The sequence below is a fragment of the Sinocyclocheilus rhinocerous genome, unplaced genomic scaffold (genome assembly GCF_001515625.1).
Source record: "Sinocyclocheilus rhinocerous isolate Xijiao unplaced genomic scaffold, SAMN03320098_v1.1 scaffold1405, whole genome shotgun sequence".
NCBI classification, from domain to species: Eukaryota; Metazoa; Chordata; class Actinopteri; order Cypriniformes; family Cyprinidae; genus Sinocyclocheilus; species Sinocyclocheilus rhinocerous.
In genome coordinates this window covers 135,636-152,069 of record NW_015645543.1, presented here as the reverse complement: position 1 = coordinate 152,069, position 16,434 = coordinate 135,636, and the positions used below count along the sequence as shown (strand labels likewise).

The 16,434-nt window shown below is 36.4% G+C and overlaps 2 protein-coding genes across 2 annotated transcripts; one reads left to right on the top strand and one right to left on the bottom strand.

The window, feature by feature from the left end:
* Window positions 1–235: 235 nt before the first annotated feature.
* Window positions 236–12,971, top strand: LOC107706470 (mediator of RNA polymerase II transcription subunit 15-like). The gene is made up of 18 exons (XM_016510189.1): window positions 236–370; window positions 1,730–1,817; window positions 1,922–1,973; window positions 2,076–2,099; window positions 2,198–2,353; window positions 2,450–2,685; window positions 4,601–5,062; window positions 5,227–5,340; window positions 7,761–7,868; window positions 8,232–8,344; window positions 8,422–8,555; window positions 9,896–10,030; window positions 10,115–10,178; window positions 10,365–10,431; window positions 10,521–10,681; window positions 12,124–12,290; window positions 12,398–12,496; window positions 12,655–12,971. Exons 1-18 carry the CDS (start codon window positions 303–305, stop codon window positions 12,789–12,791), a joined length of 2,385 nt encoding a protein of 794 aa, XP_016365675.1. The 5' UTR covers window positions 236–302; the 3' UTR covers window positions 12,792–12,971.
* A 46-nt stretch (window positions 12,972–13,017) lies between these two features.
* Window positions 13,018–15,740, bottom strand: LOC107706417 (coiled-coil domain-containing protein 74B-like). Its single transcript, XM_016510131.1, has 6 exons — window positions 15,719–15,740; window positions 15,499–15,583; window positions 15,181–15,379; window positions 15,012–15,112; window positions 13,296–13,352; window positions 13,018–13,155 (listed from the first exon to the last, which is right to left on the bottom strand). Exons 1-6 carry the CDS (start codon window positions 15,738–15,740, stop codon window positions 13,026–13,028), a joined length of 594 nt encoding a protein of 197 aa, XP_016365617.1. The 3' UTR covers window positions 13,018–13,025.
* Between the last annotated feature and the right edge of the window lie 694 nt (window positions 15,741–16,434).

The window sequence follows — 16,434 nt, the reverse complement described above, 5'->3', positions numbered from 1 at the left end:
TTTTTACAGCGGGCTCTGCTGTGTGTTTAATAAAACTGATAAACAATTAATTAATTATATTTCCATTCCATTGTTTTATTTATAATATTTCTCCTATTCATGAATTGACTCGAGAACCGATCGTTCGGTTACAGTACGATTCTCGAGCGAATCGTTCAGACGAGATTTCGTTTTGTGAGTGGCATCAACTGATTCATTGAAAAGATTCGACTCAGTAAAGTGATACATTCACGATTCGGACATCGCTAGACGCAAACTCAATCTGGAAACAGCTTGTTCAACGTTGTTCAGCATTATCAGTTATGGAGGTCACCGGTCCTGATAGTGATTGGAGGAGTCCAGCCTTTCGACAGAAAGTAGTGGCCCAAATGTGAGTATACAAATATTTTTTTTGTATGTTTTATATTAGCGCATTTTGGAAATAACAGAGGGCAGCTAGCTAGTTAGCTGCTAACTAGCGGATGCTCGGACGACTGACGTGTTATCAGCTCATCTGTTAAGTACAGTCGAAATCTTCAATGATAGACTGTATGTGTATTTATATATGGTATTAATCTAATCACTGTATTTTGTTCATTAAATGAGATGACATTTTTTGATGTTGTTTTGAGCTTGTTTACCTATTCGGCTAGCTAATATAAAGTTAGCCTCATTAAATATGAGTCCAAACATGTACAAGCGAAACAGTCTGCATATATAAATATTGTTTAACATGTCGTGGGCAAAAGAAGACAACCTTTAAGATAATTAATTTGTCTTGTGATTAATTACTTAAGGCTCATAAACTCTTCTAATAGTCACTCAAATGCTCCTTTTGTCATCACTTTGAAGAAAGAATTAGCCACTTATTTTGGAGTTGTGTTTATTGCAGTGTTTTGAATTGATTTTTCTAATATTTTTAAAAGGAATTTAAGATTGCACCAAAATTGTGTTTTTGGTGACTTTGAAAACAGACACTTTTCATATTAAAGGTATAGTTCATCCAAAAATACTGAATACCAAAAAGAAAAAGAAAACAAAATACCAAAATGTTCTGTCGTCATTTACCAGCCTCCACTTTATTCAAACCTGTATGATTTTTCTTTCTTCTGCCAAACACTAAAGAAGATATTTTGAAGAATGTTGGTAGCCAAACAGTTGACGGTGCCATTGACTTCCATAGTATTACATTTATAAAATCCATTTATTCCATACTATGGAAGTCATTGGCTAGTGGCTACTATCAAATGTTAGTTTACCAACATTCTTCAAAATATCTTCTTTTGTGTTCAGCAGCTGAAAGAAATTCATACAGGTTTGCAACATCCTGAGGGTAAGCAAATGATGACAGAATTTTCACTTTTGACTGAGCTATACCTATAAGGTAATAATTATTTTATTGCAACATGTTACATTTATTAACACAACTAAATATGTTGATATATTTTAATCATTTGAATAACGTCAAAACTTGTAAGACTGTTCTATGGAGTAATACTTATATGATAACAATACACTTAATTTCAGGAATTCATGTATTGAAATCTCTCTTAGAATATTTGATCTTTTTTGCTAGTAAATGTTTCTTTGTTGCAGTAAATAAATAAAAAAACAGCTCAAACTGTCAATAGTGCTCATGTTCTTGATATTTCTTAAATGATTGATAGTCAGTTAGCAATAGATAACAGTTCTTGTTTGTCATGCATCAATTGTGATAAAACATTCAGACTTCTGCTTTATTATATTGCAGAGATGAAGCCATGAGAAAAGCAGGAACTGCTCACACAAAGTCCAGTACTGACATGGAGAACCATGTTTTTATCAAGGCAAAGACAAGAGTAAGTATTTATTTTAAATATGCATACTACACTCCAACAGAAAAGATTTGTTAGTATGTGATTGTTAAAAGTGCAATAAGTATACTATCATTTTTTTTCAACAGGAGGAGTATTTGTCTCTAGTTGCAAGACTGATAATTCATTTTAGAGACATTCGTAAGTGGCCAATATACTATGTTTTCATTGTTAACATTTTTTTCTTTTAGCTGTGTCGTTTGTATGTGTACTGTGTATTGATCAGTTTGTTTTTCATTGCAGATAAAAAGTCACAAGGTGGGCCTGGTAAATTTAAAGAGCTATTTTAGATCTTCTTATATACACTATTAAACTGTATGTGTTCATTTTCTGCCAAATTTCAAGGTATTACTGTTTATTTTTAGACCCTATGAATGCCCTGCAAAGTATACCAGGAGTGGGTGGAGGTGGACCTGGAGTTATTGGCATTGGACCACGGCCCCCTGGTGCACAAATGGGTGGTATGGGGCCAATGCAAATGCAAATGGGTCAACATGCCATGCAGGGAGGCCAGCAGGCTGGTAAGTTCTATAGCTGTCAGCTGATTAGAGAAACTGTGGTTTAATAATCTTATTTTTAATTCCCATACATTGCCTGTGATGCAATATCAATCTCAGCAGGTGCTGCCGGGCAGATGCCGATGATGCAACAGCAGCAGCAGCAGCAGCAGTCCATTCAATTTCAGCAGTTTCAGTCGCAGCAACAGGCAGTCATGCAGGCTCAGCAGCCAGCAGCTATGCAGCCGAATGCCATGCAGTTCCAACAGATAAGGCAACACCATCAGAATCAACAAATGCAGCATCAGAATCAACAACAGCAGCAGGCCCAGACTCAGCAGCAACAACAGAACCAGGTAATGGAGAATGTAAATATTAATGTTTGCTCCACTTAAATGGTGGTGGTGATGATCCATTGAATACTGCATGAATGTCTTATGAATTAAAGGGTTAGATTACTTAAAACAGAAAATTCTGTAATAATTTGTCGTAATTGTACAACTTATTCCAAGTCTTGTGTAGCCCTACTTATTTTATATATATTTAAATCATTAATCACAATAATTTAATTAACTAAATAATTTTCCCTCTTTTGGAGAAAAAGCATTTAAGACATAGTCTAATAATCAGTGAAAACTAGGGCTGGGTTGACAATATCGATTAATCAGTTTTAATTTATCTTAATTTTGATAAACCAATTTTCAGATGAACTTTCTATGCTGTTTTCTGTTGATGTGTAAATGGAACTTCAGTAAACACTTTTTGTAGTGCACCTGCAGCAATCAGAGTTGTTTTTGAGCTTTGTCAGATATAATCATCAATATTCAAATAAAAAATTTGAGTTGTACAAAACAAAAAAATCTGCTTTTTAATGGTAAAATTCTATTTCTACTTCTGTTTGTTGAAATAACCATTTAAACGGTGGCTAACTTGTCATTTATTCAAACATATGACATCATTAGCTGGTTAAAGTTAGTTCACCCGAAAATGAAAATTAGTACATAAATTACTCTTTTTATATTATAAAATTGACCCTCAAGTCATCCTAGGTGTATATGTGTTTCTTCTTTCAGACGAATCCAGTCGGAGTTATATTAAAAATTCTATCATTGCAGTCAGTGGGTGTTGCAATGCTTCAGTCCAAATGAAGTGAAATAAAAAGTGCCCATCCATAAAAAAAAAAAAAGTGTCTCACATTGCTCCGGGGGGTGAACAAAGGCCTCCTCTAGTGAATCGATGCGTTTTTGTGAGAAAAAAAATCCATATTCAAAATGTAATAATCACTTTAATCTAGCTTGTGCTCACTAATGTACACGGAGCAGCTCCGGGAGGATGACGTAAGATGTCGGCGTTGCGCATGTGCCAGTGAGTCTCGTGAAAACCAACGTTTGTTTACAGGAGCAAAGGAAGCAAAGTTTCCTTACTTTAGCAAAGGAAAACCAGTCTCCTCTTGGCTTATATCGAAATCCTCCGACATTCTTCTTTACAAATCCTCATTTTGGATTCATAAGTAAACATATAAAGAATATGAAAACTCTTTTTAACGTGGAATGACAGATCACTGTAACTGCCTCAGTTCACCTGCTCATCCTTTCCTCTTTACTACAAGTTATAACAGAACATCAGAGTATATATTGAAAGAAACAGTACAACTTACTGAAATGTCTCATGTCTCATGTAATCACTCAGTGTTTTAAACATAGAAAGACGTCAATGAAAGCCATTCAGTGTCCATAGATTCGATATAGTCAACTAGAAAAAACTCTAGAGAGAAGCATTTTGCTGAATATATGCACTGTATTATATGGAATAAATGATGTTAGCCACCGTTTAAATGTTTATATTTCAACAACAAACTGCAGTAGTAATAATTTTAGCATTAAAAAGTTGATGTACTGCCTTATGTGCAATTTACATGTTTTTATATAACTCAGTTTTTGAGTATTGATGATTATATCTAAATATAAATAGAGATAAAAGTTATGTGCAACAAACTTCCCTATTCTGTAAAACAGGATGTTCAACATATTCCCCATTGATTTTGGAGACTGTTATTAGTTTTAAAATGTAAAACTATAGTAATGTACCAAATTACACGATTCCCTGTATAGTTTACAGTATTAGTAGAGAGATCAGAATCGAATCAAGAGTTTGTGAATTGGAATCTAATTGATTACTATTATCTGTACCAATACCCAGCCCTAATTGAGTTCCTTTGGTGATGTTTCATTTCTCATTGTGTATATATTGTTTTAATGGCTCTGCCTCCAGTTGCACCAAACAAGAATGCAGCAGCAGCAGCAGTTAGCACAAATGCAGCAACTGCAACAGCAGCAGCAGCAGCAACTGCACCAACAACAGGTTCATGCACAAGCTCAAGCTCAGGCCCAGGCCCAGGCTCAAGCTCAGGCCCAAGCTCAGGCTCAAGCCCAGGCACAGGCCCAGGCCCAGGCTCAAGCTCAGGCTCAGGCTCAAGCTCAAGCTCAAGCTCAAGCCCAGGCTCAAATGCAGCAGCAACAGCAGCTTCAAGCCCAGGTCCAGGCTCAGGTCCAAGCCCAGGTCCAAGCTCAAGGTCAAGCCCAGGTGCAGGTTCAGGGAGTGGCAGGTCAGATGCCCCCTCATTCGCAGCAGCAGCAAGTCATGGTGCCCCAGTCATTAGCACAAATGGCTCCCGGACAGCATCAACCCATCAGCTCACTCAGCCAACACCTGAAGCTCCAGCAGGTAATGCAGGTAAAGCTGCAAACTGCAAATAATGCAAAATTCATAACAATTTTTACACCTATTATTGACATTCGTCTTGGTTGATGTGATCGTAAATAGTCAGATGAAATGCATATTGCACCTGGCAGTTTCAGTGTCTCATATACCTTCCTGTTTGCTTGGGTTTATACAAGCAGGCGAGAGTATTACAACAACAGCAACAGCAACAGCAGCAGCAGCAGCAGCAACAACAACAGCAGGCTCAACAGGTCCAGCAGGCAGGCCAGCTCGCCGCAGTTCCTGGCCAGGTAAGCCCAGTGCAAGCCATGATGAGGACTGAGATAAGAGATTAAGCGTGGAGTGATTGCATGCTACCAAAATCAACACTTGAATTTCTTTTGAATGTCAAAACTCTATTCCTTGCCTGGTGGTGGGCCGTAGTGTACTGCACATGTCCTAATAATAACACAAGGTACATCAATATTATTTTTGTCAACAGAGGTTTAATTGTTGGCCACAGCAGTGAGCCTCGTTCTCTGGTCAGTATACATAAAATATAGGTCAGGCATCAAAACTATACATTGAAATCAGCTTTAAATTATTATTTTTTTCTCTGTTCATTAGAATGTCTAGTGTTCAATTTTATTTACTTATTTTTTTTCTGAGTAAAAAATAATGACTATTGTACATTTTTACTACAATTTATATAAGACACCCACTAAAATGTAACAATAGTTCATATACCAAAAAAATTGTTTGGAAAAAGAATCATTAGATGACATAAAAATTCTCTATTTAAGGATTACAGTGCAGCCCTCTAAAGCTAATGAATTGTAATTAAAAAAAAAAATTTCCACTACCCTTCAAACCACTAGGTTTAACCCTAGCTGTATTATCACTTTTTCTTTTATTTATTTAATATGATTTCTATGTATATAAAATCAGTTTTGTAAATTAAATTTGATGTGGACATCAAAATGGGATGTCTCATTTTTGACCCATATATATATATATATATGTGTGTATTTAATTCATAATAGTAACATTATTGTAATAATATGAATGTATTATAATTGATTAATAATAAAACATATATAATACTTTGTACAGCAACCTAAGCAGTATAATGTAATTTCCTGTATGTGTTTGTGTGGGTGGGTGGCTGTTTAAGGTTGATACTGATTCTGATACAAAAAAATCTCACTGCTGGAAGCATAGTTAGTTCTACAGGTAATCTCATTGAATAAATGCCCAACACTTCTTGCTACAAATGCATTCTGGAGGCTATTTCTGCTATATTTGTTAGCACTTGCCATTAGCTGGTATATATAAAGTACATACAGTTTTTAACCATATATAAGCTAAACTAGCTGCCTGTCTTACTTTCTCAAATACATTTAGTCAGATCTCTCCCTCAAGGGTGACCCTCCCATCTGTGAGCATTCGGCGGAAGATAACATTTTGCTTCATGTTGCTTTCCTTCACCTTGTCCCATATGTGTGGCCATAGTTTATACTAAATCTAGAGATGGAAATCTCTATTCTATTGCAGAGCTGTGACATCCAGCAGAGCAGCCAGTTTAAGTTTGAGTAGCTTTAGTTTTTAATCTCATTTGCATTATGCGTGTATGTGCAGCTAACAGCCTGATTGCTTGCTTACTATTTTGAACCCACAAGCACTTTCTGCATGCACCTGACAAGAAATGCATTCTTTTAAAAATAAATAAATGACAGTGCAGTGATTGCTAACATACTCCAATATTGTCCTTTGGGCCTTTAAATGATTCCTTGAATGTATTTGAAGGAAGATATCGATGGTTGCATAGCATCCACACATTGTTTGACCCCTCTGAAAGCCATTAGTAGATGGCAAGCTCAACCACAGCTTTAATTTACAGTTAAAAGACGTGTTGGAGATGCAGAAGCACCCATTGCATCTTTTCTTGCCTTGCATGGTTGTGGTACATGAAAAGACGGCATGAAATCCATTGGCCTGTGGCTTGCCTTGTCTTGACAACCAGTGTTGTTAAATATATTTGAGGTTCAATACAATTTAAGCTCAATTGGCATCATTTTTGGTTACCACAACCAGTTACAGTGAGCCTTATACTGCAAATGTAAATGAGGCCATTTTCTGGAGGATTTAAAAGCAAAAATGTGAAACCTATAATTTAGTAAAATCACACTTAAATTTATTCTGTCTGTTATTTGAGCTGTAAAGTTATTCTTGTCATTTTAGGTGTTATGTTTAGGTGTAACTTTACTCAGAAAAGTTAGTTGATTTTTTTTTTCACACTTGTGTGAAATAATTAATATTTTGTATCTGGCTTTAGTATTGAAATGGATTGGCCCAATTCACTTCTGTTGTAAGTGCACCCCAGATTTTTTCTTATTTTAAAGATGGTAAGGACAAGTCAAAAATGAATTTTTGTAAGTAGTAATCATCATGTCACAAGTACTGTCAATTGAGCTGAAGTTGTATTGAAACCAGGATATTCTTTTACGTGCTCTAGAGGAATGAGAGGAAGCTCACTATACTGCCAAATCTTTTTATTTTTGGAGAGCCTCGTGTTGCGTAATTGAATGTGACTGTATGTGCATCTGTGCTTGCAGACCTGTCGAATCTATTTCTGTTTGCATTCTTGCATGTGCTTCCTCATGTCCGCTGATGCACTGCATTTATTGTTTTGCTTGTGACATGTCTGTTGTCCCCTCTGTCCTCCTCAAAGATGATGCCCCGTCCTGGGATGCAAATTCCACCTCGGTTGCCCCGCGCCACCCCGAACTCTGCCATTCCTCAAAACCCTGTTGCCATTGGAGGACAGCAAATGCCACAGGTATTTACCGCAGGGCTAAGTGCTGGGTCTCAGCGCTGCAACCCAGCGGGTGCGTACGTCTGTGGCTTTACACTAGAGCGAAGGCTGTCCATAATCCACACTCATCTGCCTCTCTTTACACCCCCCCCACTCCCACCCCTAACTAGTTTCACAATCAGAAACATTTAGTCAGAAATGACCCAGAAGCACTTAGGGCAGCTTAAAATTGAAATGAAAAGTGTGTGGCACAGGTAAGTGGACTGGATTTTGCTATTCTCTTAAAGTGCTAGGAAGCTAATTGGAAGCAACCATCTACTGGTTATATAGCGCCATCTACTGGTGCTGTACAGTCAGCGCAAACTGATCTTGACCTGATGTCTTCAGCAAATGATGTCATCCCCCTCCCCAGTTCAGGTGCAGACCCCCCAGCCGATGCCACCTCCCCCCCAGCCTCAGCCATCCCCCCAGCCTCCTTCCTCTCAGCCCAACTCTGTCAGGTATAGTGAAATAGTTTAGTTTTTCTACTATGTATTGACATGACTACAAAAGGTTAATTAAAACTTTTTCGCTCTAGCTCTGGTCCAACCCCTTCTCCTGGAGGTTTCCAACCCAGCCCCTCTCCTCAACCATCCCAGAGTCCTGCATCTTCACGCACCCCCCAGAGTTACCCCCTCCAGGTACCTTCACCAGGACCTCTCAATACACCAGGTACAGAACAGCTTTCTTGTTATACTCGTATACATTTTTTTTAAGCTATGTATAAATTAGTTAATAGGACTGGGCGCAACTGAAATGTTCCCAAGTCCAGAAACGTAGCAAGGAGATCTGTAAAATAATCCATGTGACATCCGTAATTTTACGAAGCTACGGGAATAATTTTTGTGCGCAAAAGAAAAAAAGAAGAAGACTTTATTAAACAATTAGTCTCCTCCCCTTACCACCCTGTAGCGCCATTTTGGAGAGTATCCGCTGGACGTAAACAGCGTATGCTGTTCTGTGTCAGCTGCGTCACACGGATACGCCGTTTTCGTTCAGATCGAATAACAACAACGTAGGACACAGATCCGGTGTGACGCAGCTGACACAGAACAGCATACGTTGTTTATTCCCTTTAAACTTTTGGCTTGTTTCCCGAGGCCACAGGAGGGCGCAATGAGCAAAATAATGCAGCACATTATTTCGACTAATATTAATTTTTTTTATTCACAATCTCCTCATCACAGGCAGGCACAGCACTCATGTTCGTGTTTGTATTTGTGTGTGCTGTCTGCATCACTCATAGCACGTGTCTATATTGTGCACTATATCGAACATTTTTAATATCGTTATCGAAGAAGGTGTACCGTCGATAAATATCGATACAGTTTTATCGCCCAGGCCTATTAGTTAATATTGAATATTTAATTGTGCATACTTGTTTTTTACATTCTGTGTTTTTTTACACTTAAGGTCTTTGCACACTGAGTCCGAAATTTTTGTATGCGTTTTTTTTTTTTCCATTTTTTTTTTTTCATATTCGTCATCCTTTCCTATCAAAATGCTTGCTACGGATGCGAAAATGCAGAAAATCGAACCTGGTCCGAATGTTTTTATGATGAACGAAAGTTTCGGAGGCAGTGTGTAAACGTGATTGACACAATGTGAGGTTGTATTTATTTTTTAATGTGTGAAAATTTCGGACTAGAATTTCGGATTTTATATTTCCTAAATCTATTTCTCACTTAATCTTTAAAAACTGATCAATTCAGTCACACTGTTGAATGTAATCTTTAGCAAATCTCTAAATTCATTTTAATACTGCACATTATAATTTTGTGATGCCAAAATTCAATTGTAACATTTAAAATGATAGATTTTTAATTTTTATGTATTTTTTATTTATTTATTATATAATTTTATATTTAATTAGACATTAGACATAACAATTATTTCATTTTATATTTAATTAGACATTAGACATAAAAATTATTATTTACTTATCACTGCTGGCCAGAATTGTAATTTGTTGCAATCATAATTATTTTATTTATTTATTTTTTGGATTACAGGCAATCCAAGTTCTGTAATGAGCCCAGCAGGGGCCTCACAATCTGAGGACCAGCTTTACATGGACAAACTGAAGCAGCTGTCAAAATATATCGAGCCGCTGCGCAGAATGATTAACAAAATAGACAAAAATGAAGGTACTGGAGATTTCTTCTCTTTTGATGCTGATTTTTTTCCCCACTTGGATCTTAAAGATCATGGTTTATGTTTGGTCTTTACAGATAGGAAGAAGGATTTGAGCAAAATGAAAAGTTTGCTCAACATTTTGACTGACCCCAACACAAGGTAAGAAACCAGACATGATGATGCAACCCTTTAAATGGTACTGGGAAATAGTTCGCGCAAAATCGTCCCAGTACTTCAGTACTGTACATTTAGTTCTGGAACTAAAGCGGTGCGAAAGGCCCTAATGTCTCCAGTGTCGGATCTTTGTCTTGTGATTAAGGTTGTGTTATTGCTGTCCTCCACTAGATGTCCACTTAAAACACTACAGAAGTGTGAAATAGCATTGGAGAAACTAAAGAATGACATGGCAGTGGTAAGTAACTTTCGTTTCAAGATAGGGAGTCAAAGTTCAGTTCTATTGTTTAACCAATTTCTACAATGACGTCTGACTTTGGTTTGCAGCCGACTCCTCCCCCTCCTCCAGTGCCCTCTACCAAAAAGCAGTACCTGTGCCAGCCGCTGCTGGATGCTGTCTTGGCCAACATCCGCTCCCCGGTTTTCAACCATTCACTTTACCGCACGTTTGCTCCTGCTATGACAGCAATTCATGGACCCCCAATCACGTAAGATCAACAGCTGAAAAAATCTGTATTTTCTCTCATTTAAGTCGGTTATCCAAGAGCTTGTAACACTCCAAAGAGAAAGGAAAACTTGAAATCGCATCATATGACCCCTTTAAAGGGATAGTTCATCCAAAAATGAAAATTCTGTCATTAATTACTCACCCTCATGTCGTTCCAAACCCGTAAGACATCTGTTCGTCTTCAGAACACAAATTAAGATATGTTTGATGAATTCTGAGAGCTCTCTAACCCTCCCATAGACAGCAATACAACTGAAATGTTCCCCAAGTCCAGAGACGTAGCAAGGAGATCTGTAAAATAATCCATGTGACAACAGGGGTTCAAGCATAGTTTTCCGAAGCTACGGGAATACTTTTTGTGCGCAAAGAAAAAAAAAAACGACTTCATTCAACAATTCGTCTCCACCCTAGCTCCATTTTGGAGAGTATCCGCTGAACGTAAATAACGTATGCTATTCTGTGTCAGCCACGCCGCGTGGCTCCTCGGAGATGAATTGTTGAATAAAGTTGTTCGTTTTTTTTTTCTTTGCGCACAAAAAGTATTCTCGTAGCTTCGTAAAACTGGTTGAACCCCTGTTGTCACATGGATTATTTTACCGATGTCCTTGCTACATTTCTGGACCTTGATCTTGGTAATTACATTGCTGTCTATGGGAGGGTCAGAATTTTCATTTTTGGGTGAATTATCCCTTTAATGTAAAACTTTACAAATAATAGGCCTACATTTTAAATCATCAGTGCATTGCTTTTGTGGTATATAATGAACACTACCTTTCAGATGTTTTGGAATGTTTCTTTTATTTGATCAAAAATACAGTAATATTGTGAAATATAATTACAATTTTAAATAACTTCTATTTTGCTATATTTTAAAATGTAATTTCTTTGACGAAGCTGAATTTTCACGAGTCATTACTGTAGTCTTCAGTGTCACATGATCCTTCAGAAATGATTCTAATATATAATATATAACAATGCTTGAGAAACATTTCTTATTATTATCATTAGTGTTGAAAGCAGTGGTGCTTTTTATTATTTTTGTAGAAACAGTGATACAGTTTTATAAGGATTCTTTGAAGAATAAAAACTTTGAAAGAACAGCATTTAGTTGAAATAGAAATCTTTTGTAATATTGTAAATGTCTTTACTGTCACTTGATAAAAAAAAACAAAAACGTAATGACTAAAAACTTTCAAATGATATCTATTATAAACGTTATATCACAATAGTAGTAATTTTATAATGGCGTTTATATTACATAGCCATGTTATACATATGTATTAAATGCTTTTTTAATAACCTCATTAAGCTTTTCACAATATAGTTTTGAGTTTAAAAATGAAAAGCAGTGTATGGTGTATATATACCACCCAGCCTTAACTCCTAAATTTAAACATTAAAATGCATAATCTTCAATTCCAGGGGTCCCTCAATTCCTTCCCGTAAACGGAAGCTGGAGGATGACGAGCGCCAGACCATCCCTAACATACTTCAAGGGGAGGTGGCTCGTCTTCATTCCAAATTCCTGGTCAATCTAGACCCGTCCTTTTGCAGCAACAATGGAACGGTGCATCTCATATGTAAACTAGGTCAGTTCAGGCCCCGTGCCCACTATATGCGCCCTTTAGATGTAAAAAAAATATATATATATATATATATATTGGGTCTATTCACTCCTGTCATTGTCTTTGTCTAGATGATAAAAATCTTCCCAGTGTTCCCCCTCTTCAGCTGAGCATTCCAGCAGACTACCCCGATCAGAGCCCCCACTGGGAAGATGACGGTCAGCAGTATGGTGAGTCTAAGCCTGATTTGTGCATTAAATGTCAGCATGCTATCTTAGGCTGCCTTTTAAAATGCAAACACTCTTAAGCTCCCAATTTAAATGAAAATCCATAGGCTGTGAAACGCATTAACTCATCACTTCCTTACCTCCCTCTCTCTGTTCCTCAGAGGCCAACCCCTTCTTGCAGAGTGTGCATAAGAACATGACCTCTAAACTCCTTCAGCTTCCTGACAAGCACTCGGTGACGGCGCTGCTGAACACCTGGGCTCAAAGCGTGAGGCAGGCTTGCCTTTCAGCTGCTTAGAATGTATTCCCATCAGCACTATCAGCCCAGTATAATCCTTGCACCTCTATGGAATGATGGCAATATATTAATACTTAGTCATTTTTTATTTACCTGAATTATAATCTGTTTTGTTTAGTCCCGTACACTAAGGCCTTAACTGTTTGTGCATTGCTTCATTAATAAAGACATTTAAACTGCTGTTTCAGTCTGAAATGTGTGGCACAGAAGTCACGTAACCACATGACTGGTCCTTCAGCGCATAGTCCTCTGTAGACGACGTCTCTGCACAGCCTGAGTCCTCCCGTGTCTGTCTGCTACGTTGAGGGGCTGTTTGAGGGCAGGGAGGATCACTTTCTCTGCTTTAGTAGCCTGAGACACAGGTCTGTTCAAATAGTAACAGAGCAAAGGTTCATATCTCCAAAACTGAACTGTTTATGTCAGTCAGGTTGGAAACTATTTTATATATATATATATATATATAATATACAGGTTATATACAGATATTTACAAGCAATGACTTACAGTCCTTTAGGCAGTGTTTGGAGAGAAAGCTGAGGAAATGTGTCTGATTCGTCAGCTCTGCCAAAAAATGAAGGTAAGGGTAAAAGGCCATCTGAATATATATTGGAAAACGATATCATATTTGCTCAAACTTTATGTGAAGTCACTCTGATCTTTTTACCATAATGTAAGAGATACATTTTGTTTAGATACTTTTTTTATTGTTTCAAAATATTAAGAAAAGGAATTACATATATATTGTAACTAACCAAACTCCAACCAAAGAACACCCACACTACTCCCGACATAAGAGCCATAAGAAACATTTACACATACACATAAAAAAAATAAAGGGCCATTATTGTAAAATGCATTAAGAAAATGACAGTTCAGCATATGTAATTACCAATGAAAAACAAATATGTTCAAATGAATCAGAAACACAGTTCACACATTAGTCAACTGCCATTAAACACTTGGGCATGATCACATTATTTGGTATTACTCAAGAGTCAGTCCATTCTGATCTAAAAAACGTAGGAAGGAGTCCCAGATCTTGTAAAATATGTGCATTTTTTTGTTTGTTTGATTAAGTTAGTCTTTCCATTGCTATACAAGAATACAATTCTTTAATCCAGAGTGACAGAGATGGACCATGAATACTTTTCCAGTGAATGGCAATCAGGTGTTTCGCGTGTAGTAGACACAGGTTTACAAACTTCTGTTCATATGTTTTCAAAGATAAGGCGGGTGGAAGAAGACCAAGAATACAGATTTTAGGGCAAACCGGGATTTCTTTACCTATAGTTTTAGATATTACACCTACTAATTCTTTCCAGAAGGACTAAGTACTCACATTGCCAAATACAATGAAATAGTGTTCCCGTAAATCAAATGTCCAAAATATTTCGATTAAATTTATTCAACTTTTCCGGTGTTATATATGTTCTCATTATCCAATTATACTGGATTAGTTTAAAACGGTTATTGATCGACAATGTTTGCGCTTGAACACAACTTTCTTCCCACTCATTTTCTGTAACATCCATCTGAAGATCATCAATCCAAGCCAATCTTTTATGATTTGTAGATTCTTTGGAAGCATTAACAAATTTGCTATACAGCGTAGAAATTTTGTATTTAGCACTGGGAACTTTAACTACCATTTCTTCTAAACTACTTAAGAGTAGGACATTGATATGAATGAGTCCTAGATCGTATAAAATTACGGATCTGAAGATACTTAAAAAAATGAGACTGAGGAATTCTGTATCTTTCCTTTAAAGTTTCAAAGGGCGTCAGTATATTATCTTCATAAAGATCTACAATCTTCTCTAAGCCTTTCTGTAACCACAGCTTAAAGCCCATGTCTGATTTCCCTGGAACAAATAATGCATTACCCCAAATAGGAGAGAATTGAGATAGTACCGGCGTTTCTCCCAGCTCAGCCTGTAACTCATGCCTTATTAAAACAGTTTTTACAAATGGGTTAGATGTATTTTGTTTGAGTCTTTTTAAGGAATCAGAATATAAGAGATACATTTTAAAGTATATCTTTTTTTTTTTTGTAATTTAAAGTAAATAATTGTACACAATCACATTTATTCATGTTTACAATAAAACTTAAAAATCAATCACTGGAAAATATATACTGGTGTATATATATATATATATATTCTTGCAATTTTCTTATTTTCCTTTGATTTTGGGGTGAGATGCAAAGAAAAACGAAATGACCTTTTACCATCAGCAAGATAAGCCTTGGTCAAAATGTAATTCTCTGCAATTATTTTCTTGTTGAATACAATGTCTTTGAGAACGGCTTTCACACGTTGGATCTGAGAGAAGACAAATTAAAATGGATTATGTAATATATTGAAAGGCATTAAGAAATATATGATCTCACCTCCTGGGACTGTAGGCTGTTAGCGTTGTACAGCTGGCGTATGATGACCTCACATTCCTGTAGGGTGGGAGGTCGAGGGGCCTGAGATGGACTACACTGGATCATCAGAGGCTGTAGAGAAGTGATGAACCCTGCTTTGGCTTCTGTTCTGTCGGCTGTGAGGGAGTTTGATCTGGTTTCTCTACATTGTAAATGACTGCTGTAGGTATAAGAAGAATGTTATTAATTTATTATTAAATTATTAAAAAAAAAAATAATAATAAAATATTAGGTTAAATTACATTCATAAAAAAATGTTATATGCAGTTTTGTAAGCACCTGATCTCTGTGGCTTGTGGTGAGCAGGTTTCCTCCAAAGTCTGTTCCAGATAGTTCTTCCTGTCTCTCTGGAACTTGTTGCTGTCTGTATGCTAACAGATTCTCCGGCTGGATCCTGTCGTGGAATTTTGGTGCAAGTTAAACGTGTACCAATCATACACCTGTCCAATGGTTTTGTTTGAGAAGATGTGAGAGAACACAAGTGTCACTCAACCTTTACTGCTCGACTTTGGAAGCTCCATTATCAGCTTATACTGCAGCTCTGTAACCACATAATTACATAAAAATACACAATGGAGAATGATGTTTAATTTATGATGGTGTATGCAAATTTGCAATATTGTTATTTTTTCTTATCTTTTTTTTTTATTCTCATATTTATTATTACACATTATAAATTATTTTTAATTGTTTTTGTTACTCTTCATTATAGTCATGTTACTAAACATTACCAGTAAGATTTGTTTTATGTTTTTTTTTTTTTAAGTATTCTCTTCTGCTCACTGTATTTTGATCCAAAATACAGCAAAAGCAGTAATATTGTAAAATATTTTTTATGATTTAAATGAACAGCTTTCTATTTGAATATATTTTAAAATGTAATTTATTCTTGGGATCAAAACTAAATTTTCAGCATCATTACTCCAGTCTTCAGTGTCACATGATCCTTCAGAAATCATTCTAATATGCTGATTTGCTGTTCAAGAAACATTTATTATTATTATTATCATCATTATCAATAAGTACATTTTGAGTACATTTTTTCAGGATTCTCTGATTAATAGAAAGATCCAAAGATCAGCATTTATCTGAAATAAAAAGCTTTTGTAACATTATACACTATACCATTCAAAAGCTTGGAGTCAGTATAATTGTAGTCAGTATAAATGATAGAAATTAATACTTTTATTTAGCAAGGAAGCTTTAAATGGATCA